The sequence below is a fragment of the Notolepis coatsorum genome (genome assembly GCF_963971535.1).
Source record: "Notolepis coatsorum genome assembly, chromosome: 1".
In the NCBI taxonomy this organism is placed as follows: domain Eukaryota; kingdom Metazoa; phylum Chordata; class Actinopteri; order Aulopiformes; family Paralepididae; genus Notolepis; species Notolepis coatsorum.
This window is the reverse complement of record NC_140165.1, coordinates 160,207,029-160,233,357: the sequence shown is the minus strand read 5'-3', so window position 1 is coordinate 160,233,357 and position 26,329 is coordinate 160,207,029. Positions and strand designations below refer to the sequence as shown.

Genomic DNA, 26,329 nt, shown 5'->3' with positions numbered 1-26,329 from the left:
CCTTCTATGCGAGGTTTGATGCTGGTAATAACAACACCAGCTCACAAGCCACGGCAATGGGGGGGGGGGGGGGTCGGCTGCTGATGGAGGCGCAGTGTTCAGGGTAACAGAGCATGAGGTGAGGCGGACCTTTAAAAAAGTGAATATCAGGAAGGCAGCAGGTCCGGACGGCATCCCCGGCCGCGTCCTAAAAGTCTGTGCCGACCAACTGGCCCCAGTATTCACTGACATCTTCAACCTGTCCTTAGAACAGGCTGTCATCCCCACCTGCCTGAAGAAGTCCACTATTATCCCTGTACCCAAAAAATCCAAGCCTGCTTGCCTCAACGACTACCGCCCTGTAGCTCTCACCTCCATAGCCATGAAGTGCTTTGAGAAGCTAGTAAAGGGCTACATCTGCTCCTCCCTCCCCATCAACATGGACCCCCTGCAATTTGCATACCGCCCCAACAGGTCCACGGAGGACGCCATAGCCCATGTGCTGCACACAGCAGCATCACACCTGGACAAGAGGCAGGGGAACTATGTGAGAATGCTATTCATCGACTACAGCTCGGCATTCAATACCATAGTCCCCTCCATACTCATAGCCAAGCTCAGGGACCTGGGCTTGAACTATGACCTCTGCCAGTGGGTCTTGGACTTCCTGACTGGCAGACCCCAGGTGGTGAGAGCAGGCAACTGCACCTCCTCATCCATCACCCTCAACATAGGGGCCCCCCAGGGCTGTGTTCTGAGTCCCCTCCTCTACTCCCTGTACACACACGACTGTGTGGCTCAGCGGAGTAGCAATACAATCATCAAATTTGCTGACGACACAGTGGTGGTGGGCCTGATCTCTGCCAACGACGAGAGGGCCTACCTGGAAGAGGTCAAGGTCCTGGCGGGATGGTGCCAGGAAAACAGCCTCTCCCTGAACGTCAGCAAAACAAAGGAGATGATTGTGGACTTCAGGAGGTCGGGGGTCAAGGACTACAGCCCCCTCAGCATCGACGGGGCACCGGTTGAGAGAGTCAACAGCTTTAAGTACCTCGGAGCCTACATATCCGAGGACTTGACATGGACCACACACATTGACAGTGTTGTGAAGAAGGCACGACAACGCCTCTACTTCCTCAGGCGCCTAAGGAAGTTCCAAGTCAGTCAGAAGATCCTTAAGAACTTCTACTCATGTACAATAGAGAGCATCTTGACCGGCAACATCACCTCCTGGTTTGGGAATAGCACTGCACAAGACCGAAGCAGACTACAAAGAGTGACACGTTCAGCCGAACGCACAATTGGAGGGGGGCTCCCCACCCTCCAGAACATTTACAACAAGCGTTGCAAGGGCAAGGCTAAGAGAATCATTAAAGACTCCAGTCACCCGAACAACTGCCTCTTTGAACTGCTGCGGTCAGGCAAGCGATACCGGAGTCTCAAGGCGAGCACAGAAAGACTCAGAAGAAGCTTCTATCCCCAGGCCATCAGGCTGCTAAACGAACAATGAATGAACACTACACAACAACAACCACCATAGATCCTCCCCTACACAACAACAACCACCAAACGCACATAGCACACACATCCACACGCACTCACTCACTTTAAACAAACACACTGTAGCACCCACTCCACACACTTTATAGCACACACCCACTTTAAACAAACACACTGTAGCACCCACTCCCCACACTTTATATTTATTGATGAAGGATTGCACTACAACTCGTACACCTTACTGTAAATTGTACCTAAATTGTACCTCATCCCATTTCTGCTTTGCACTATATAGTACTGTACATTAGTACACTGCATAGTATTGTATATTATATGGTAACTCAGAACATTGTACATATGTCTATACCGAACACTGTGACCTCTTTTTCTTCTTCTAAACTACATGCTATACTATGTTATTTGATACTATCTTGTCTAGCACAGTCTCTGGAGCGTAACAGTAAGAAGCATTTTGTATGAAAGTATTCTGTACTTCTGTATGACAAACAACTATTAAAGAAACTTGAACTTGAAACTTAACATGACTAAATAGTTAATTAAATATCGTTGACCACAACTGAGGACACAAACATTTTATTTACAAAAACCAGGACGAAATTTCTCTTCATGTATGTTGATATTGTTGACTAAAACAAGACGAGACAAAATAATTATAACTTTTCTTAAATGCCATCGTCCCGACAGAGCAGTGTGACGGCTGACGGGGAGCTCTGTGTTATTAGCATTAGCTGAAGAGCTATCTGAAAAGCTAGTTTTAGCTTAACGTTACCTTGGCTAAAATTGGGACTATTCATAATCCAGCTGCAGACCTGCAAGCAAAGTACAGCAAGTTGGCAAAGGAGTATTCCAAGGTAAATCACTTTTTCACCAGTAACGTTACATTGTTTGTCTTTCCATCTAGCTCGCGTTAACTAGTGGCTAACCTAGCTCACGCTAACGTGGCTAACTGATCGACGGTGGTGTAGTGGTTAACACTGTCGCCTCACAGCAAGAAGGTCCAGGGTTCGATTCCCGCTTGGGGACCAGGTTTCCATGATGCCAGGTACCCAGGTGGGGTATCTCCCAGGCCTTTCTGTGTGGAGTTTGCATGTTCTCCCCGTGCTCGCAAGGGTTTCCCCCCCGATAAGATAAACCCAATGGAAAACCATGCACAACAACAGATCGCTAACGCTGTGGTGTCCTTGCCGAAGACGGACAGGAGCACTTGGATTGGTCCCCGGGGCGCGTCTCACGTTGACGCCCTATCTGCTCCCGGCTGCCCATGGGGGGAAGGACGACGGGATGGGTCAAGCGCAGAGACTCAATCGCATCGGCGACTGAGGAAAGACAATGCATGTGTGTGTGTGTGTATCCCGGTGTGTGTGTGCCGCTCCAATTGCATGTCCAGTTTGTTGCATGCCGAATAAAGACCCCCCCTATAGAGGTCCTGCATTATTATTATGACCTCTCCCACACATGCACGCAATTAATGACATAATGCGGACAGCCATATCGGTGACAATGTTTAGCTTTTAGTGCCAAATGATAAGAGTCTGAGGCGGAGTCTCAAAAGAGAATGTTGAATATTTATTTTGCATAAAAAATCACAACATAGACGTTACTACTAGCTAACTGGAACGGAGCAGCCTGGATAGGAAGTGCAACAACGTATAACGTCCGTGCGGAACCAATGTGGCAACAACCTTTCCGTGGGTGAACTCATTGAGCATAGTTGTCAATTAATGATACTAATACTAATCTATATGTAGACACCTGAATATGTCTAACAATAATTCAATGTGTCTAACTCTAATTCCTTGTACTCTACTCTGTTCATGATAACGTTGTGTAACTCGCTGACCCGTCTTGATTCTCCATATCCTAATATTGACATTTAGTAGTGGGACATGGCGCTGGACTGCCGCCAGGGGGAGCTGGTGCGACGTTGGGCTGGTGACAGCAGGTGAGGAAGAGGCTGGCTGAAGGAGGAGCTCAAACCACAAGACAACCTCTTCGTCGTTTTTCCATTGAAGCAAGCAGACGTGTGGACCAAGAGCTCCTGATAATAAAGACACGCGGAATACGAGTCCTGCCACGGTGTGGGATAGTAACGTCGTATGCAAAAGTTTAGCTTAAGAAGATGTTCTACTGCCGGACTGTGCTGTGGATATTCCACGCGCTGCGTTTAGGAATGTATAGGCGAAAGGCTAGGGGGTCGCACTGACCACAGTTTAGCTTCAAGTATAGGCCTGTTAGCCCAGTTAGCTCACACGTCGCTCCACCGTCTCCCAGCTCCGCAGCAGACGGCGCTGGACCGCACCCGCCTCCAGCATTCTCCAGCTATTCGCCGGCCTAACGTCAGCCCAGCCAGCCCCCTTGCGATCACAGGTGACAACCACAGGACCGTTCGACGGCCACCTCGCGTCACAGACATTCGTTGCGGGAGCAGGCCAGCACTCGGTTGGTACACTCACACCAGGTACTGTTAGCGCTCCAAGTGCTCTGGAACATTATTGGCGAACATTCTCCTTTTCGAGAGCATGCCCTCTAAGGGCGAAGAGAATAAATACTTTGAGCTGGCACGTGCACCAGTGACTAGGGGCGTCCCAACGTTTGTTGTTTTAGGTAATGCCGGCTTAGATAGGCTTTTTGTTTCAACTGTCGGCCCACTTAATTTTCTGGTTACATGTGTTGTGTGATTAAGTTGTGCAGACAGCACTAAGGTATATTGATAATTTTTCCCATTGAATAGCTCGCGGAGCTCGCCATTACCCTCTCTCTCCCTACGGGTGAATGAAAAGAATATTAACCCTTACGGGGACCTGTTTCATTACCGTGGAGTGTAAGATCCAAGTGCCATGCATTGTGCCGTGTATTGAATGCAGGCCCGCTTTATATAAAAGGAGAGGCGTAGAAATGGGATCATTGTGTGTGTGTCAATTACTGTGAATGTGTATTACTGCTTAACCCCTTCTTCCCTACGGTCTATGTGCAATTGGGGCAGGTGCTCTGTACAGGTCTTCACCAGTCAACAAGGAAAGGTACTGCTTTGGGGAGAAATTATATTATTTACCATCACTGCCACCGGGTGTGGGACGTATTAAGGGAAGTGCGGGTGTTTGAGGAAATACTACAGTCGCCCGGGAGGGAAAGAAGGACCAACGTAGAACCCCTAGGTTAGTAAACCCTAGGCCCCATCCATCCCTCTGCTAAATCCCAATTCTAATACTCTTACACTAGTCGGGGGCTCAGCCGGACCCAGATCTGCTGTGCTCCCACTACCTGGTGACAGTTCATATCCACTCTCATGAAGTAGGGATAATCCACCCTTCTACATATACAATCACCTGTTGTTGAATAAATACCATTACTTTCTAGCTATTACTAAAAAACAGTATATATAAAACAGTAGCTGTAAAAAAGAAAAGGAAAAAGTTTTATAATTTATATAATATATATATATTTTTAATGTATGCACTGGTATCGGATCAGTATAACCAGACCTAGACCACCTCTAACTCTAACCCCTAACCAGACCTAGACCACCTCTAACTCTAACTGAAGCCGTCTTCCACATGGAAGCGTGGGATCTGCACCGACACCGTGGTCTCCGTCATGGTGTCCAGCCAGCCGGTCAGCTTCCTCTGATCCATGCCCACCTCGATCTGAGCATCACAGAGACAGATATACCCGGCACGGGTGGGCACGAGTAATGTTTTCCCAGATTGAGTACTCGCATGAATTATGAATAGGGGGTGAAAGGGGTTAACAGTCTGTAGTGTGGTAGTGAAAGCAAGGCAAGAAGAGTTAATGTGTCTTATTAAGTAATTTCTCCATTCACGGATCGACAGCGCACCCTTCCTGTGTATCACTTGTGCCGCCGACTCAGATTCCCCTATAGGTTAAAAAATAAATACGCAATTTAAATCAGAATATGTTTCATGTTGACTATTTCTGACTTCAGACAAGTTTTTTTCCATTAACTAAAAATAGACAAAAATGTCATCCGTTTTCGTCAACTAAATCTAGACTAAAACAAAAGACAAAATTTAGACAAAAACTGACTAAGACTAAAATGCTCAGACATTTACTTGACTAAAACTGACTAAACGAAAAAAATAAATGAAGATGACTAAATATGATGAAAACAAAAAAGGAGCACTTGACACATGACTAAGACTAAAACTAAAAATGTAAATAGCTGCCAAAATTAACACTGTAGGCTGGACACGATATGCCTCCTAGTGTCTAAACGGAAGTACAGGAACTACAGGCTACAGGCGTTCCAGTTTTCGACAAAACAATTATAGAAATGTGTGAAGCTGACTCTAGAGCTATGTGGCAGGGGCTCAAAACGATGACAGACTACAAAGGCGCCTCCCTCAAACTGAACAGTGACATCTCATTAGCAAATGACCTCAATACCTTCTATGCGAGGTTTGATGCTGGTAATAACAACACCAGCTCACAAGCCTCGGCAATGGGGGGGGGGGGGTCGGCTGCTGATGGAGGCGCAGTGTTCAGGGTAACAGAGCATGAGGTGAGGCGGACCTTTAAAAAAGTGAATATCAGGAAGGCAGCAGGTCCAGACGGCATCCCCGGCCGCGTCCTAAAAGTCTGTGCCGACCAACTGGCCCCAGTATTCACTGACATATTTAACCTGTCCTTAGAACAGGCTGTCATCCCCACCTGCCTGAAGAAGTCTACTATTATCCCTGTACCCAAAAAATCCAAGCCTGCTTGCCTCAACGACTACCGCCCTGTAGCTCTCACCTCCATAGCCATGAAGTGCTTCGAGAAGCTAGTAAAGGGCTACATCTGCTCCTCCCTCCCCATCAACATGGACCCCCTGCAATTTGCATACCGCCCCAACAGGTCCACGGAGGACGCCATATCCCATGTGCTACACACAGCAGCATCACACCTGAACAAGAGGCAGGGGAACTATGTGAGAATGCTATTCATCGACTACAGCTCGGCATTCAATACCATAGTCCCCTCCATACTCATAGCCAAGCTCAGGGACCTGGGCTTGGGCTATGACCTCTGCCAGTGGGTCTTGGACTTCCTGACTGGCAGACCCCAGGTGGTGAGAGCAGGCAACTGCACCTCCTCATCCATCACCCTCAACATAGGGGCCCCCCAGGGCTGTGTTCTGAGTCCCCTCCTCTACTCCCTGTACACACACGACTGTGTGGCTCAGCGGAGTAGCAATACAATCGTCAAATTTGCTGACGACACAGTGGTGGTGGGCCTGATCTCTGCCAACGACGAGAGGGCCTACCTGGAAGAGGTCAAGGTCCTGGCGGGATGGTGCCAGGAAAACAGCCTCTCCCTGAACGTCAGCAAAACAAAGGAGATGATTGTGGACTTCAGGAGGTCGGGGGTCAAGGACTACAGCCCCCTCAGCATCGACGGGGCACCGGTTGAGAGAGTCAACAGCTTTAAGTACCTCGGAGCCTACATATCCGAGGACTTGACATGGACCACACACATTAACAGTGTTGTGAAGAAGGCACGACAACGCCTCTACTTCCTCAGGCGCCTAAGGAAGTTCCAAGTCAGCCAGAAGATCCTTAAGAACTTCTACTCATGTACAATAGAGAGCATCTTGACCGGCAACATCACCTCCTGGTTTGGGAATAGCACTGCACAAGACCAAAGCAGACTACAAAGAGTGACACGTTCAGCCGAACGCACAATTGGAGGGGGGCTCCCCACCCTCCAGAACATTTACTACAAGCGTTGCAAGGGCAAGGCTAAGAGAATCATTAAAGACTCCAGTCACCCGAACAACTGCCTCTTTGAACTGCTGCGGTCAGGCAAGCGATACAGGAGTCTCAAGGCGAGCACAGAAAGACTCAGAAGAAGCTTCTATCCCCAGGCCATCAGGCTGCTAAACGAACAATGAATGAACACTACACAACAACAACCACCAAACGCACATAGCACACACATCCACACGCACACACTCACTTTAAACAAACACACTGTAGCACCCACTCCACACACTTATAGCACACACCCACTTTAAACAAACACACTGTAGCACCCACTCCCCACACTTTATATTTATGGATGAAGGATTGCACTACAACTCGTACACCTTACTGTAAATTGTACCTAAAATTGTACCTCATCCCATTTCTGCTTTGCACTAGATAGTACTGTACATTAGTACACTGCATAGTATTGTGTATTGTATATTATATGGTAACTCAGAACATTGTACATATGTCTATACCGAACACTGTGACCTCATTTTCTTCTTCTAAATTCATGCTATATTATGTTATTATGTTATTTGATACTATCTTGTCTAGCACAGTCTCTGGAGCGTAACAGTAAGAAGCATTTTGTATGAAAGTATTCTGTACTTCTGTATGACAACTATTAAAGAACTTGAACTTGAACTTGAAGTGCACAATATTTCCTCGTTTAAGCCACTGCAACGGCTTTGCCTGAAGAATTTACTACATGACCGGGACGTTCTAGCTTGTTTGCCGACAGGATTCGGGAAAAGTTTGGTCCATTCAGAGGCAGCTTCCAGGGGAAGTACATACACCGGAAATTCTACCCCATAGACACTTTTGGCAGTAGTTCTTTACCATCTCATGGAGATAAAACTGGGAACGAGGTTAACCTATAGGCAACTTAAATTTTTTTTTCTATGATGTGTGGTGGGTTGGAGTTACTTATTATACTAATTATTATTATTGTTATACTTATTACCGTGAAACTTCAACTTTAAATAAAGATGCCTTTATTTGGGACAGGCATCTATATGGGACAGGCCTCGAATTCCTTTTGCACAAAAATCTCACTCAGCAAAAGATGGGAAATATGAAATTGTTTATTTAAACCGTATGAATATTACTTGTATGACATGTACCAGCAAGTATCAAAACAAAACAAACAAAGAACTGCGGGTATTCATCTACTAATCCTATGGATTATTTAATACGAAGTTTGATGGTAACCTGCTACATGATGAAAATGTGATTAAATAAAGATGTCGGTGACGTAGTGGTGGCTCAGGAGGTGAAGCCACGTAACATGTACATTACAAGTACAGATTTTTCTTTTTTTAAACTGCTTTGCAATGGAAACCAGCTAAACAATGAATGTAGACCGAGCTTCTTCATTTGTCAAAACGCATAAAAACACCCTGTGCTTATTTGAGACAGGTGTCTATTTGGAGTCTCTGCATGACCAGCAGTAGCAACCCCTCCCCCCTAACCCCACTCAACTCCAACCCACACATCAGACCACAACAAAAAATGTAAACAAAGTGCAACTCTTTTGCCTTGAGGTCGCTGTTTGATATCATTACAAATTCCACCTTTAACAAATTAGCTCCTCAGGACTTATTAATGAATGAATGTGCCCGCTAGAATAAAGAATAATTTATTCTTACTCAGATGATCGTATCCTTGAACATGTTGTAAAAATGTTGTAAAATAAACCCAGCTTATAACTTCAATACTATTCCAGTCTCAACATGTAGGTGTTAAACTTTACAAATGGTGAATATATTAATTTGGAACTAAACTCCTAATTTGTTGTGGGGGTGTGTGGCTCCTCCCACACAGGCTAAGCACATGCTGCACACACACAAAAAGGTATCATGACATATATTTTTAAAGATGATGGAAATACCATTATAATAACAAACCTGAACTTGAAACTTGATATTAACATTGGTGTCATAGTTTAAATTGGCGTATACCATGGTATTATTTAAGTACAAAAGTATACATACATACCATTTACCGTGGTAAATTATTCATACAGTGGCAGGTGGTACCATGGTAAAACTGAAAAGACCATCTCCCCCCCTGCTGCTGAATCCCTCATACACGCCTTCATCTCCTCCCGCCTGGACTATTGTAACTCCCTCCTCACTGGCATCACCTCCCGCTCCCTCCATAAACTGCAGATGGTCCAAAACTCAGCCGCCCGCCTCTTCACTAACACCCGGTCCCGTGAATACATCACTCCTGTCCTCCACTCTCTCCACTGGCTCCCGGTCAAGGAACGCATCAACTTCAAAACACTACACCTCACCTTCAAAGCCCTCCATAGCCTGGCCCCCCCCCTACCTGACTGACCTCCTTCTCGCCTACCGCCCCACCCGTTCCCTCCGGTCCACTTCCACTCTTTCCCTCACTGTCCCGTCATCCAAACTCAAAGGTTTTGGTGACCGGGCATTCTCACGAGCTGCACCCTGACTCTGGAACTCCCTCCCTCAGACCATCAGAGACTCTCCCTCACTCTCCACCTTCAAATCCAGACTCAAAACCTACCTGTTCTCCCTAGCATTCAACCTTCCTTACCCATAACCACCCTCCTCCAACCCACCACCATTTCCCCCTGCCCTACGTTCTCTCCTCTCCTGCCCCCCTCCACCCCCGTTGGTTTTCCCTTACTCTCTTCCCGACTGTCTCCTCCACTGACTCCTGTATTTGTTATCCGTTACTCGTGATTTTATGTTCTTGTGTATTCATATTGTTCTCTGTTTCCCTGTGGTTCTATGTTTCTTTGTTTTTTGCCTATTGCCAGCGACTTTGGGTCATTGAAAAGCGCTGTACAAAATAAATGAATTATTATTATTATTATTATTATTATTATTTATCAAGCCACCATGATACATTTTTGCAAATGGGCTTCATAAAGTCCATGGTGTGCACACACATGCACAAACAAACACAAACTGAGGCAAACACACGTTAAGCAGTCTGCACCCCCTGGTACCCTTGGCGCTTCTGTTGACGTGGACATCTGTTTCTTCTATACCTGTAGGAGAAAATACACACACAGGGATTGAGTTTATTTAGGCTATTTGTCTTAACTTCTGTCTTTGCATGGTCTGGCCCCTGAGTACATCTCTGAGCTCCTATCTCCATGCTCTCACCGGGAGCATGTCTATGTTCCCCGGGTTCTATGTTCCCCGGGTCCTATGTTCCCCGCTTGATTGATTGATTGATTGAACATTTTAGACCACCAGCCCTGATTCCAAACTCTAACCTTAACCAACTTCGAAAAAAGGCCTAAGCTTAACCAGTTCGAAACAAGGCGGACATTAATAATTAATAAAATAATACAAATTTATAAAATTTCCAATCTATTAATCAATCAAGCGGGGAACATAGGACCCGGGGAACATAGGGATGATCCCCTCTCACCAAACAATGTCGACTACTTCAGCCCCGTTGATAGACGTCATGCCGACCTCCAGACCGCTGTTGTTTAGACGGATTACCGATGTTTGTTGAGCTGTACTACCAGGCAGGTCTCCCAGGTCTCTAACACTGCAGGAGACGGAACATCTGCAGTGGCAACCCTCACACTGTTACCCTGATCAGCAGAATCCAGTGACATTTTTATAAAGCAGCTAAAACCCTACTTTTACTCTTCTTTTCTTTTGCCTTTTTCTTCCATTTTCTCCACAATGTATGCCAATTCCCCATGTGCGTCACAATCCTGATCATTGCACTATCCTTCTGTTGTCTGGGGGGGGGGGGGGGGTTGTAGACTACCACATGTCTCCTCTGTCTGTCTGGGGAAGGTGTAGACTACCACATGTCTCCTCTGTCTGTCTGGGGAGGGTGTAGACTACCACATGTCTCCTATGTTGGTCTGGGGAAGGTATAGACTACCACATGTCTCCTCTGTCTGTCTGGGGAGGGTATAGACTACCACATGTCTCCTCTGTTGGTCTGGGGAGGGTGTAGACTACCACATGTCTCCTCTGTTGGTCTGGGGAGGGTGTAGACTACCACATGTTTTCTCTGTTGGTCTGGGGAGGGTGTAGACTACCACATGTCTCCTCTGTCAGTCTGGGGAGGATGTAGACTACCACATGCCTTCTCCGATACATTTCTTTTCACCTGGCAGCTAGCAGTTTCACTGGGAGAACGTAACGCATGTGGGGGTTCACACTATCTCCCCCATATCCCTGCTGAAAAGGCGCCCCGACCGACCAGTAGGAGTCACTAATGACTAATTAACGACAAGGACTAATACCCATCGGCTTCCCATCCACAAACACTGCCAATTGTGTTTGTTGTAATGTTAGGAACGGTAGGAAAACAAGGCCATACACACACACACACACACACACACACACACACACACACACACACACACAGATCACCACATCCTCTTAGCTCGCCTCGAGCATTACGTAGGCCTTAGGGGCCCCGTCTTAGACTGGTTCCGGTCATACTTAAGTAATAGGACCTTCTCTGTCCAACTTGGTGACTTCACTTCCTCTGTGGCCCCCCTCACCTGCGGGGTGCCCCAAGGCTCGATATTGGGTCCCACTCTCTTCCTCCTATATATACTCCCCCTAGGCCAGATCTTGGCAAAACATAACATCTTATTCCATTGCTTCGCCGATGACGTGCAGGTCTACCTCCCCTTAAAACCCACCCAAGGGAAAACATCAATAACACTACTACTTGACTGCCTGGCAGAAATCAAGTGCTGGATGTCTGAAAACTCCCTGACATTAAACGAAGGGAAAACTGAGGTAATTGTTTTTAATAGTGCCCCCCCGACCCCCCTCATTGAGGCACTTGGTCCCCTGGGTCCAAACCTCTCCACCTCTGTCAGGAACCTCGGGGTCATCTTCGACAGCAATTTAATATTTGACAAACAGGTCAGCGCCGTAGTCAAAAACTGTTTTTACCACCTTAGACTCCTGGCGAAGACAAAGGCATACCTCTCCCAAAGTAACCTAGAGACGGTGATACATGCCTTTGTCACCACTCGCCTCGACTACTGCAATGCCCTTTACACGGGCATCGACAAATCCTTGCTTCGCCGCCTACTACTGGTGCAGAACGCAGCCGCGCGCCTCCTCACCAAAACAAAAAAACATGAACATATCAGCCCAGTTTTGGCCTCGCTCCACTGGCTGCCTGTCCGATTTAGGATCGATTTAAATTAGCCCTAAATGTTTTTAAATCACTAAATGGCACGGCTCCTCCCTATCTGTCCGAACTCCTGCACCGCCACACCCCCCACCGATCCCTCAGATCAGCTGACCAGCTGCTACTGGTGGTGCCTAGAACTAGGCTCAAGACTAGGGGAGACAGAGCTTTCTCCACTGCAGCGCCTAGATTGTGGAACAGCCTCCCCCTCAGCGTACGGACCGCCCAGACCGTGCAGGCTTTTAAATCACTTTTAAAAACCTACCTGTTCTCCTTGGCCTTCCCCCCCACTTAATCACCACTAGACCCCTGGCCCTTCTATCCCCTTACTGTGTCCTACCTGTTTTTATTACTTTCATTGCTTTACTGTGTTTTTAATCTTATATCTTGCATCATATTATTTTGTTTTTATTACTTTCATTGCTTTATTATGTTTTTAATCTTATATCTTGCAACACATTATTTTGTTTTTATCAACCTGCCTGTGAAGCACTTTGGTGCCAGCTGCCGCTGCCTGGAAATGTGCTATATAAATAAAATTGAATTGACTTGACTTGACTTGACACACACACACACATACACACACACACACACACACACACACACACGCAGACTCACACACAGACACAAGCCTTACCATTTGCAAAAGAAATACATGGCTCCAGCCAGTGCGATCAGCAGCAGAGCCACACAGAATAAGATGACAGTCAGCTGGTCTTCTCCCATTGGCTGGGAGACCAGCTCTATGTGGGCACAACGAGGGCCATAGTAACCCCTCTCACACCTGCAATGCAAAGAATCACGTCTTAATATCTTTATTTGTGTTCACAGTTTAGACTAAATTCCTTTTTTCCTTGAACACAAACAATAATACTGCAATAATCAAATCTTGGAATCTCAAAATGACACATGTATCTAGTCTGAGTCTATGGATACAGGAAGCCGTGTCTTCTCCTAATGTGACAACTGCCAATTATCACTGATTGATATAGAGTTTTGCCAATGGCTTAGCTTTTGACATGCCTGCTGTCTGCATCCTTCTCACAACTAGTCTGTGGACACTACCTAGGCTTCCATCTGCAGCCCCCTCACAACTAGTCTGTGGACACTACCTAGGCTTCCATCTGTAGCCCCCTCACAACTAGTCTGTGGATACTACCTAGGCTTCCATCTGCAGCCCCCTCACAACTAGTCTGTGGATACTACCTAGGCTTCCATCTGCAGCCCCCTCACAACTAGTCTGTGGATACTACCTACCTAGGCTTCCAAATATAAAACACCAGCAATTTACACTTGTACCCAAGTCACCAATATCATCCTTGAGCAGTTGGTACTTTAAACCCTTGGTAAGACATGCCTCTTCCAGACTAATCAAAAGTACCTCCTACTTCTAAAACGGTGACCTCTCTACTGTCCTCATCAACCACCTCTGGTTTGTTAGCTGTAACATAATCAGTATAACACAGTTTGAACATATTAGTTGAAAGTGTTTGTATAACCCTTTCACTACCACACTACAGAAGGTTAACCTTTCACTACCACACTAAAGACGGGAAAGGGTTAACTAATAACTCAACAATTATGTACATTCCTGTATACAATTAGCAGCCATTCAGAATATGAGACAAAGGTTCAGTGTTCAAAGGTAAGAGTTAGACACACGCACACACACACATACATACATACATACACATAAATGCATAATAATATTTATACTTATATTATTAATTATTTTACTTTACTTTAATTATTCACAAATAATACTAATAATACTAATAATACTAATAATAATAATAATAATAATAATAATAATAATAATAATAATAATAATAATAATAATAATAATAATAATAATAATAATAATAATAATAATAATACATTTTATTTAGAAGCACTTTTCAGGAAACTCAGGAGACAAGCAGATTTTCAGAGGTTTGCTTTGAGAGTGTTTTTGAAGGAGGGGAGTGAATCTGAGGAGGCAGAGACGATAGAGGGTGGAGGCAGCCGAGGAAAAGCCCCTGTCACAAGTTCTGTTACCCAGGTTCTGTCACCCAGGTTCTGTTACCCATGTTCTGTCACCCCAGGTTCTGTCACCCCAGGTTCTGTTACCCAGGTTCTGTTACCCCAGGTTCAGTTACAGAGCATGTAGGAGTGTATGTTGGAGAAGTGAGGAGAGGTAGGTGATAGGGATGTCCCGATAAAAGAAATTTGCTCCCGATCCGATCCCGATCATGTGATTTTGAGTATCTACCGATACCGATCTTTCCCCATCCGATCAAAAAATAATAATTTAATTTAAAAATAAATAAATTAAATTAAGCAAAATTCTTCTGCTCTGTGTGACAATAAATAAATGAATGATGATATGCAATTTAAAACCAAAACTAAGGCCTCACTATGAGTTTAAGACGTGAACATGGTCATGTTTGTTGAATAGAAAACGTTTTTTTTTAAACAAAACAAAAAAATATCCAGATTTTTTTTCTTTTCTTTTTTCCGATCCTGATCTTCTGAAAATCACGCGCTCGGCCCCCGATCCCGATCATGTGATCGGATCGGGACATCCCTAGTAGGTGATGAAGAGGAGGAAGAAGGTGTTGGAGGACAGGGGTGATGGAGGTCTCTGGAACAGGTGATGAAGAGGAGGAAGGAGCCAGTGGAGGTGTTGGAGGACAGGGGTGATGGAGGTATGTGGTTTAGAGGGACACTATACAGCAGACTGCAGCAGTAGTCCAGTGTTGAAGTGACGAGTGACTGAATGAGGGTTTCAGTGGCAGGAAGAGAGAGTGGCGCTATGGTGGGCGATTTACACTCCCGCCGCAAAATATGGGCTTTCCATTAACCGGTATTATACACATTCACCGTGAAGATGAATGTACAGTTTGACCAGGTAAATGTGTATAATCACTGTTTTTCCACATGTACCGTAACATATACAGCATGTAATATATGTTCAAATGTGATATATAGTATGTGTTAGCAGCAATGCCAATGCATAATGCACACACACAGACAGACATACACACACACAAAGAAAGACACACACACACACAAAGACACACACAAAGACACACACACACACACACACACACACTGGTGGTTCCTAGAACTAGGCTCAAGACTAGGGGAGACAGAGCTTTCTCCACTGCAGCGCCTAGATTGTGGAACAGCCTCCCCCTCAGCGTACGGACCACTTTTTAAAATCACTTTTAAAAACCTAGCTGTTCTCCTTGGCCTTCCCCCCCACTTAATCACCACTAGACCCCTGGCCCTTCTATCCTCTTTGTTTTACTGTGTCCTACCTGTTTTTATTACTTTCATTGCTTTACTATGTTTTTAATCTTATATCTTGCATCATATTATTTTGTTTTTATTACTTTCATTGCTTTATTATGTTTTTAATCGTATATCTTGCAACACATTATTTTGTTTTTATCAACCTGCCTGTGAAGCACTTTGGTGCCAGCTGCCGCTGCCTGGAAATGTGCTATATAAATAAAATTGACTTGACTTGACTTGACACACACACACACACACACACACACACACACACACACACACACACACACACACACACACACACACACACACACACACACACACACACACACACACACACACACACACACACACACACAACTTGGTCAGGTTTGTCAAGTTCATATACCATTGTTAGCATGCACACAAACACACAATCTCACTTGCAGTGGTGTTCATTGAGGTCCAGTAGCAGCATACACTCGCCATTGTGGAAACAGTAGTTCTCTAAACTAGGGTCACAGTTCTGCATCTTCGACCTCTCCACACGAGGGCGCACTTCCTGTAGCTCTGAATCAGCAGAAACAACACCTGGTTCATTCAAACTGGTGTCGGAACTCTTTCTATACAGTGGATCACATGCTTGTTACAGTGGATCACATGCTTGTTACAGTGGATCACATTCTTGTCACAGTGGATCACACGCTTGTTACAGTGGATCACATTTTTGTCACAGAGGATCACATTCTTGTCACAGTTTATCACATTTGTGTTGCAGTGAATCACATGATTGTTACAATGAATCGCATGCTTGTTACAGTGGATCACATTCTTGTTACAGACATTCTTGTTACAGTGGACCACATGCCTGTTACAGTGGATCACATTCTTGTTACAGACATTCTTGTTACAGTGGACCACATGCCTGTTACAGTGGATCGCATGCTTGTCACAGTGGACCACATGCCTGTTACAGTGGATCGCATGCTTGTCACAGTGGACCACATGCCTGTTACAGTAAATGGATCACATGCCTGTTACAGTGAATGGATCACATGCTTGTTACATTGGATCGCATGCTTGTTACAGTGGATCACATTCTTGTTACAGTGGATCACATTCTTGTTACAGTGGACCACATGCCTGTTACAGTGGATCGCATGCTTGTCACAGTGGACCACATGCCTGTTACAGTGGATCGCATGCTTGTCACAGTGGACCACATGCCTGTTACAGTGGATCGCATGCTTGTCACAGTGGACCACATGCCTGTTACAGTGGATCGCATGCTTGTCACAGTGGACCACATGCCTGTTACAGTAAATGGATCACATGCCTGTTAGTGTTACAGTGAATGGATCACATGCCTGTTACAGTGAATGGATCACATGCTTGTTACATTGGATCTCAAAGTGGGAATACTGATCTAGAGTCAGCTCCAGTCTAAGACAAGTGTTCCTGGCCACTGACCCTAGATCAGCACTCTTACTCTGGGAAGCTTGGTGGGTCCTGGACTCATTAGAACCAGTACCTGTAGATGGTGAGATGCTGGCTGGAGACGGAGGTATCGAGGAGACACTCTTTGTGAGGACATAAGGCCAGACCACCACAACACCTGTTACACAAACACAATGTCTATATGGAACAATCACTGGTAATAATGAACTGTAGGGCTGCCCCCTCTTAATCAACTGATTTGGCCCTTAGTCGACAAAGAGTTTTTCAATGCTTTTTTCATGTGAAACGGGTTATCTCCTGATAAGAACGTCTGAATGAATGAATTATCTCCTGATAAGAACGTCCTAATTAATGAATTGTCTCCTGATAAGAACGTCTGAATGAATGAGTTATCTCCTGATAAGAACGTACGTCTGAATTAATAAGTTATCTCCTGATAAGAACGTCTGAATGAATTAATTATGTAAGGGATAATGTATAGCTACGAGGTCATTGTCGCAAAATAATTGACCGACACGTAGGAGCCGCTTTGGTGAGGTGTTTTAAACGTCAGTGAAGGTCAATTATTTTGCGACAATGACCGAGTAAAGCTATACATTATCCCGCTTATTACATGGCTAACTTACTAACAATATACCTAATTCATTTGACAAATCGCAGTTGTTCTGTGGCTCTGTCAGCCCAAATAAAGTGATTATTATTATCGCGGGCAGCCTCTGTTCTGGCTCCGCTGTAATCTACACAAGCGGCTCGGTATTTTAAACTCCGTGTCGGTCAATTATTTTGCGACAATGACCGAGTATAGCTATACATTATCCCGCTTATTACATGGCTAACTTACTAACAATATACCTAATTCATTTTACATCGACTCGCAACACTGGTTCTGGCTGCGTTCTGGCTCCGCTCGTCGCTCCGCCCCCTGTCATCGCCGGCAGCAGAACACCGGCAGTGTCTAATTGCACTGAAACAGTGTGTGTCAGTGGGCTTGATTGCGAACAGCTGCGCACAGCGGTCATTATTGAAAAAACAGCGGTCATTATTGAAAAATAATGACCGCTGTCGGGGGGCTATTGACCAATCACAAGCAAGCATTTCGGCGAATGTGAAAACGCCATGTAATAACTCCTGATAAGATCGTCTGAATGAATGAATTATCTCCTGATAAGAACGTCTGAATTAATTAATTGTCTCCTGATAAGAACGTCTGAATTAATGAATTGTCTCCTGATAAGAACGTCTGAATTAATGAATTGTCTCCTGATAAGAACGTCTGAATGAATGAGTTATCTCCTGATAAGAACGTACGTCTGAATGAATAAGTTATCTCCTGATAAGAACGTCTGAATGAATGAATTATCTCCTGATAAGATCGTCTGAATGAATGAATTATCTCCTGATAAGAACGTACATCTGAATGAATGAATTATCTCTTAATTATCTTTAAATTGGTCAATTTAAAATGTCTTTCGTCGAGGACAGCCCTAACAGAGCCTTAACATATATAGTCCTCCTAACAGAGCCCTATCATAGTCCTAACAGAGCCCTATCATAGTCCCATCAGAGTCCTAACGTAGTCCTAATAGAGCCCTAACAGTGTCCTAACAGAGCCTAATTAGAGACCTAATTTTTATATCTCAAATGGAGAAACATGTATTACAATCAGTTTAGTCAAATTACCCCAAACGTAAACGGTATCAGCCAATATTGAAAGTTTAGGTTTCAGAATCCATATCAGCAAGGAAAAGTGTTATTGATGTTGTATTGTATTGTTATTATTAGTGTATTGTTAGTTATTTTATACAGCTAGGCAGGCACGTGCATACATAGGGGTGAAGGGGTGCCCGGGCACCTGCCTTTTTCATTTCTCATTAGAAAGTGCCCTTTTTATGCCACCCTCTTTTTTTTTTTTTTTTCTTTTTTTACAGTTGCACATATATATATACTGCCCTGCCCTTCCAAATGAAAGATGTCACGATAGAATCTAAATATTAGGTAAAGAAAGAGAGAGAAATGCCACCCCTCTCGTAAATAATAGGTCCTTCCAGCCTACGCAGCATTCTCTCTCTCTCTCTCTCTCTCTTTCTCTCTCTAATTTTTTTCCTTAGCCGCATTTCGCGGAGACGTTCTCTCTGATTGGCCAACACCATTTTCTGGCTGTGTTGTTGTGAGATGCAGCTATTTGTCTTAGAGCGTGAAGGCAAGTTCTTTCGACGGTTAACTAAGCTTAGGCACTCTTTCAAAGTTGGTTAAGGTTAGAGTTTGTCTTAGAGCAGGGCGATAGAACGCCAGGTAGTTTGCAGGCTGTTTGATGAGGAAATGGGCAAAGACACAGCTCTGCACAGTACTTGTTGCCGTTGTTGGCTAACAACAAGCTATATGGATGCAGTGTGGACAACTGGACATGCATGGACAATGGACATCAACACAGTCTGGACAGTGGAGTGGAGTGGATATACTTTATCAAGCCATTCTGCCCTGCTGGACCACTGTGCGTTTCAACTTAACAAGGTATAGTTGCGATGATGCGATCTCTCTCTCTCTCTCTCTCTCTCTCTCTCTCTCTCTCTCTCTCTCTCTCTCTCTCTCTCTCTCTCTCTCTCTCTCTCTCTCGCAGCTGTTGGTCTGGAGCGCATATTGTGTTATTAAAGGGACAGTATGTAGTTTTGGTGACATCTATCGGTGAAACTGAATGTACCATGATAGACTTGTATTAACCCCAAAAATCGCGCTCGCGCGCTGCGCGCGCTCGCCTTACATTTACTAATTAATGCCCTTTTATGATTCCGGGCACCTGCCTTTCTAAAGTCCTGTGCACGTCCCTGCAGCTAGGCTTATGCTGAATTCGTTTCTGGTCGGAGGTGGGGAGTTGGAAGTGGGAAACGAGCTACAAAGTCGGAAAAACATGGATTCTCATGCTAAACTTTTTTAGTTTAGGCTTTAACTGTGGACTTGAGAAATCATACCCGATTTTGCGATTAAGAAACTACAATATAGATGGCAAGTAGAGTGAAAAGAGGAATCATAACATTCACACTGTTCTCCTTTGTGGCTCTGTAAATTAAACCCAATAATTAAGTACATTTTTGGTTGACATTTTCTTTCTCAAGTCAGAAGAGATGCATTGCAGAGAGGCAACAAGTATGGCACTTTCATTAGGATATTATTGATGTTGTTTTAGAATTGATAACATAATGCACAGAATGAGAGAGAGAGAGAGAGAGAGAGAGAGAGAGAGAGAGAGAGAGAGAGAGAGAGAGAGAGAGAGAGAGATGGTATGCCATGCAAACAAAGTAATCTGCCATTGAATCTCTATGAAAACGGTGGCAAATAAACGTTTACATTTTTGGATCCGATGAATCTCCATTGATCCAACACTGTTCTGCAAAAACACGCACGGAAAACAGGTCAATCCGGTCATTAAACCTTTGCAACTGCTCCATTTTACGCAAATCTCCACTCGCATCCTCGAACACCAGCCAAATTCACGTCATCAGTACCGAATTAAAAACAAAACCTAACCACAAACCACACGCGTAAACCCCTCTTGGGTTTATTTAAGTGTCTATCTAATTAAAACCACAACAACTTACCGAGAATAGACAGAAGGGCTGACGGTTTTATTATGTTCCTCATGTCAGCGATATGGGTCGGGAGATGAGGTTCTTGCAACAAGCCCGAACAGACAGGTAAGCAGCGTGAGTATAATGGCTCCACCGACCTGCCGAAACAATGCAATACGGGCTAAAGGGCATAAAAGCAAACAAGTATTTTTTGGCGGAGAGGAACTTAAAACCAAAAGTTACACCTTGTTGTGTTATTGGGTGTGGTGGACAGGAATGGATGGACTGTCATTTTGCACAAACCACCAGATAAAAAGTCTATCCCTCCGGGCTTTGATGTCTAAATAGATAGGAGGAACTCTGAGTCATTTCCCCTGGGCCTTGGCATCGAACTGTTATTAAACCATTATTAAAGGGGAACTACACCAAATGTAATAATTTATATACGTGTGTTATTTCCATGGTCTAAAACAGTCCAAGAATATCGGTGTAAAAAATCAATTCTCTCCCAAAGTGCTAAATCTCAAACTTGTGATGTCATCAACTCAAGTATAAAGTCTTGGAGCTGCTCCATAGAAAATGAATTGAGAAAGATGGTAAGGATGACACTGAGATCAGATCACCCAGGGCAATGTTCTAAGTATACGGGTATTCTGTTTCAGATGTGAGAACAGAACACTGTAGAATAAAGCTCAAATACCACAGGGTGGACAGGAGAACGATGAGAGCCATGTCAATGCAAGCTTATGGCGTAAACGTGTTGAAGGTACAGCAAATACTGTATTTACTAATTCTATGACAAATGTAAGGGGGCTTTCTCACTCACCATTCGGGGTCGAATTAGAGCCCGATCGCACCCAAAAAGGGTGTGTCCGTCCTAGTGAGAACGCTCCCCCCCCCCCGTCCCCCCCCCCCGTCCCCGGGGACGCTGATTCGCTCCAAACCTGGACCGCTGAAATAGGTGGTCTCAGGTGCGCGCCAGTGGGAGCGGGGGGCGTGGTGTGCGAGCTTGTACCAAAACACGGGAGAGGCTTCTGTATCAACTTGCTGACACACAACGTCATTACTGTAATGCTTTCATGCTTGCTTGAATTTTGGGCAGATAAAAACATACAGCAACAACTGGACAATACCCACACAAACTATATTTATGGGCAATTTGGCGAGTTCAGAGAACTTCAGAGCTCAACCAAACAAGCATGTTGAGCCTCACGGCTCAGTGGATGAAAACATGAAGCCACGTTACAAGCACAAGACTGCCTAGCCCCTTCCGTGACTGCGATGTGCAAGCCAGGGGCTTTTGAATATGCAGTCACTCGCAGCTCCATAGTAGCCAGGCTAATTTGGACCACCAAACACTGCTTAAAAGCTTGGGGTGGGTCCGAAATATATCAGATATAAAGCCCCTGGCTTGCACATCTCAGTCACGGAAGGGGCTAAAGACTTCCCTGGCTCGCATTAGGCCTGGCAACTTTTTTTGAATGAAAATGAATGAATGAATGAATGAAAATGAATGAATGAAAAGTTTATTTCTTGGACATGTTATTCTTCTTATTTCTTCAAACAACTCACAGTGTCTTGATCCGTCAGACCAAACAATCATAACAACAAATAAAAAAAATCCTTAAAGGAAAAAAACATAAAAAAAAGAACAAAGAAAAAACAGGAATTATAAACAAAAGAGCATTGTGTTTGGTTAGCAGACATGTCCAAAAAAAGGAGTAGAGGGAAGCTTAGCTTATTGATCCCTACCCCCTTACATTTGTATTTGTTCTTCCATTAATATGACTAGAATTTACATAATTTAGTATATTACAATATAGTATATTATTTTTACTTATATTAAAAGTTTACAATAAAAAACATGATTCACTTGACTGCAGTGAATCACTACATACACAATATAACATAATTTTGTTTATCCTCACTACTGATTTCTGTATTTTTCTAATGTGTATTTTTTAGCTGCTTTTTAAATTGTGCCACATGTTTACTCAGTTTGATGTATTCGGGTAAATTATTCCACAACTTCACTCCACACCGATATGCACATGCTTTTCAGCGTGGTGTGTACCATTGGTTGTTTGAGATTCCCTCTCCCTCTTAAATTATATTCATCTTCCCTGTCTCTGAACCATTTTTGAATGTTGCCTGGGATTAGCTTGTATCTGGCTTTGTATACAATGAGGGCAGTTTTGTAATCCACTAGGTCCATAAATTTCAATGCTTGTAGCTTCATAAATAAGTTATTGGTGTGTTCATAATATCCTACATTGTTGATTATTCTTATTGCTTTTTTTGCATGGTGCATATTGGCTGTAGAGTGCTTTTGTAGGTATTACCCCACACCTCCGCACAGTAGGGCCTAACAAAATTAATAGTTGGTTTCAGGTTGCCGACCGACCCTGCCGATTTAGGTGCGACCCAATATATTTTATGAGTTTAAAAAAATATATATATTAAAAAAAAAAAAAAAAAAAAAAAAAAAAAAAAAAAAAATTGAATAAAGTTTCATAGAAATCTTAGTCAAACATTTAGTATTATGGATATTAAACATGCTGGCAGAGTACATGCATCCATGTTGTTGTGAACATTTTAATTAAATAAAGAAATTCCCTATCCATAGTCGCCGTGGGAAAGAATAAAATAAAAAAATAAAATAAAATAAATTCCCTACCTACCCATGGCCAAACTGACAACCAACCTGAAACCAACTATTAATTTTGTTAGGCCTAGCTCATACTGTATATGGTAGGAAGAGTGTACAGTACAGTGTATTGTGGCAATTCCAGGTGTAGGGGTGGCAGAATAAACAACACACAGACAGGTTGCAGTTCCCAAAATCATGCTCTTTATTTTCTATTCAAATAATAATTGCTTGCTGGCGGTAATCTGTCGGCCGGGCGGCGTCTCCGCTCTGTGGCCTTTTGCCTTGCGCTGCTACGGGGGACTGAGAGGAGGCTCCTCGGCTCCATTAAGTCCCCCCTCCCCAACAGGCGCACCGCGCCGTGATTTGCTAATCACCTAATCACTTCTGATGGGTCTCTAGTGACAGGTGCGTCCGGAAGCGGACGCCCAAACATGGGCAGCACCCAGCCATTGGGTCGCCACGTAGCGCCCATCAATCACCAAGCCCAGTGTTTTTTGGTTTAGAATGTGTCTTATCTTGCATAAAACACCAACACTCCGTGCCAATTTAGTCCTGACATATTTGATATGAGGTTTCCAGTTGAGTTTGTGGTCTATTATCACACCCAGAAATGTGTTCTCAAATACCCTCTCCAGTTTAATACTATCAATCCTTAGTTCAACCGGTGTATTTACTTGTATATCACGTTTACCAAATATCATGAATTATTTTTTTTTAATATAACACTTTCAGCGCCACGCCTGGTTTTCCGTTTTACCGCTTGAATGCCACCATCGGCGCCAATGTTAACGTTAATATCGCCTAATCTATGTTTTAAATTATGGCTATGTGTCTAATCTGCCCATCGCATTATCAAAGACTATTTTCCAGTCAGTGCTGTGAAGGCAGATTGTTTTTTTATCGCGTCGTTGCCGTTTCAGAGCAGTTAGAAAAGCCCCCGTTTTGATATAAAAAACAGCTCATTCTGGAGCATTCTATGAAAATCGTCTTTTAGTGGAATATTCCACAACGTTGATATTCGTCTGCCTTTTTATGAATCGTTTTCAAATAAACGCTAGATGATCAATATTATACGTGCACGCACGCACATTACGGCCGCGCACTGATAATCGCTCCGTTGATTTCCTCACAGACTTTTACAGTGAAACCGAAAGAAGACATTTCACAAAACAGCTTATAACTTCATCAAACTTACTCTGATTATCCTACCACTGATAACATAGAGTCCTTACCTGACATCAGATGGTATCCAACTGGTATATTCCAATTCCTGATCACCATTAGAAAAAATCGATACGTGTATGGATCCAACGCGATACAGTAGAACTCCATGATCCGCGGGGATCTGAGGCTCCAGAATGAACTCTAGTAACCCCGGCTGGATCAGTGAACTGGAAAATGTGGAGTACCGGATTTTTTTCCCCATTCATTTTCATTGAGTCCATTCCAAAATCACTTATGTCATCTGGGAGACGACAGGGGGCGCTTTTTTCCACAGTGATCGCCGGCGCCCCTCGGCTATACTCGGGTAGGCTCGGGTGATGCAATAATTTTTCAGATCGAAAAAAAAAAAAAAAAAAAAAAAATCCGAGAAATCTCGTGAGTGGCATGCAACCACCTATAAAAAAACCAGAGAAATCTCGTGAGTGGCACTGAAAGTGTAAGATAATTTATTTACATCAAACCACACTTTCTGCTTGGTTAGCTCAGCTGCGACATCCTTTAAAAGCATTTGGAGGTTCTCTCCCTCACAGAAGACATTTGTATCGTCAGCAAAAATTTAAATTTTCAATATTTTAGGCGCATTACCTATATCATTTATATACAGTATGAATAGTTTCGGGCCCAGAATTCGCCAGATGATTTAAAAAATAAAAATAAAAATAAATGTCCAAAATTTTTTTACTTTTTTATTTTTTATTTTTTTTTATGCAGTCAGGCCACTGCACTTAGAAGCAGGCCAGGCCAGTGTTTCTAGTTGCCCCAGCGCAATAGTTAGATAACCTAGGTGGGGAACAACCAGGAGATCACTGCAACTCACACAAGTTGGAGAACTCTCTCTCTCTATCTCTCTCTCTTGCTCTCACACACACACAAAGGGAGCCGCATGTGATTGGTGGAGGCGGGACCCTTACAAAAAACTGCTAATCATTGACACATGCTAGCCTGTAATAATCCCCCCCAGAAAAATCTACTTTGCATTTGATATATTGCAAATATATGCCATCACACACACTGGAATTTAAAGGGTTAGAATTATCAAATGAATATGTGGTGTTATGATCAGGGCTGAAGTTGAATAAAATATTGTATTTATCAATTACAAAAAAACTGAAAATCCATAAAAATCTGTGTTGTTGCTAATCATACATTATGCTAGCCTGTTTTTTAACAATAATTTGTGATGCCATCACAAACACTGGCATTTAAAGGGTACAAATAAAAAAATTCCTGCACCAGAATGCAGGAAATGAAGGCTTTGTAACAAAAGAATTCCTGCTTAAAAAGTGGCCTGACTGGGGCTATATTTTGCACTATATTTCCTGGCCTGAATGATTTCCCCAGTCCGGCCCTGGTTAAAAGCCTCCAATGCTTATTAGTGTGTGTGCGTTTGAAAGTTTGCATGTTTCAACCATACATTTCCATTTATAAAAAAAATAATAATAATAATATTTTTTTTTCTTTTTTTTACCTCCTATAAAAAAAGGCTCTCTGACACAGTTTTTTTTGGGTTGTGGCCTGAAAAGTTTGGGAACCCCTGCTCTAGACTAGGGTTTCTCAATGGTGGCGGTGGAGACATAATAATAATTATAAGTTCCTTGGAGTACACCTAAATAAATTAGACTGGCCGGACAACACAGAAGCCCTCTACAGGAAGGGACAGAGCAGGCTGTTCTTCCTGAGGAGACTCAGGTCCTTCAATGTGTGTAATAGACTGCTGCAGTCGTTTTACCAGTCTGTAGTGGCCAGCGTCCTCTTCTATG

At 43.8% G+C, this 26,329-nt stretch overlaps 1 protein-coding gene across 1 annotated transcript; it reads right to left on the bottom strand.

Moving 5' to 3' along the window:
• Nucleotides 1-9,898: 9,898 nt before the first annotated feature.
• LOC311234022 (proepiregulin-like) lies at nucleotides 9,899-20,914 on the bottom strand. The gene is made up of 5 exons (XM_084321110.1): nucleotides 20,726-20,914; nucleotides 17,206-17,289; nucleotides 16,118-16,244; nucleotides 13,054-13,200; nucleotides 9,899-10,275 (listed from the first exon to the last, which is right to left on the bottom strand). Exons 1-5 carry the CDS (start codon nucleotides 20,766-20,768, stop codon nucleotides 10,209-10,211), a joined length of 468 nt encoding a protein of 155 aa, XP_084177236.1. The 5' UTR covers nucleotides 20,769-20,914; the 3' UTR covers nucleotides 9,899-10,208.
• Nucleotides 20,915-26,329: the final 5,415 nt, after the last annotated feature.

Coding starts and splice junctions, on each gene's coding strand:
- LOC311234022 (XM_084321110.1), bottom strand. CDS start 20,768: ATGAGGAACATAATAAAACCGTCAGCCCTTCTGTCTATTCTCG. Junction 16,245..17,205: donor CAGCATCTCACCATCTACAG/GTACTGGTTCTA, acceptor CTGCTGATTCAG/AGCTACAGGAAGTGCGCCCT. Junction 10,276..13,053: donor ATGTATTTCTTTTGCAAATG/GTAAGGCTTGTG, acceptor TTTCTCCTACAG/GTATAGAAGAAACAGATGTC.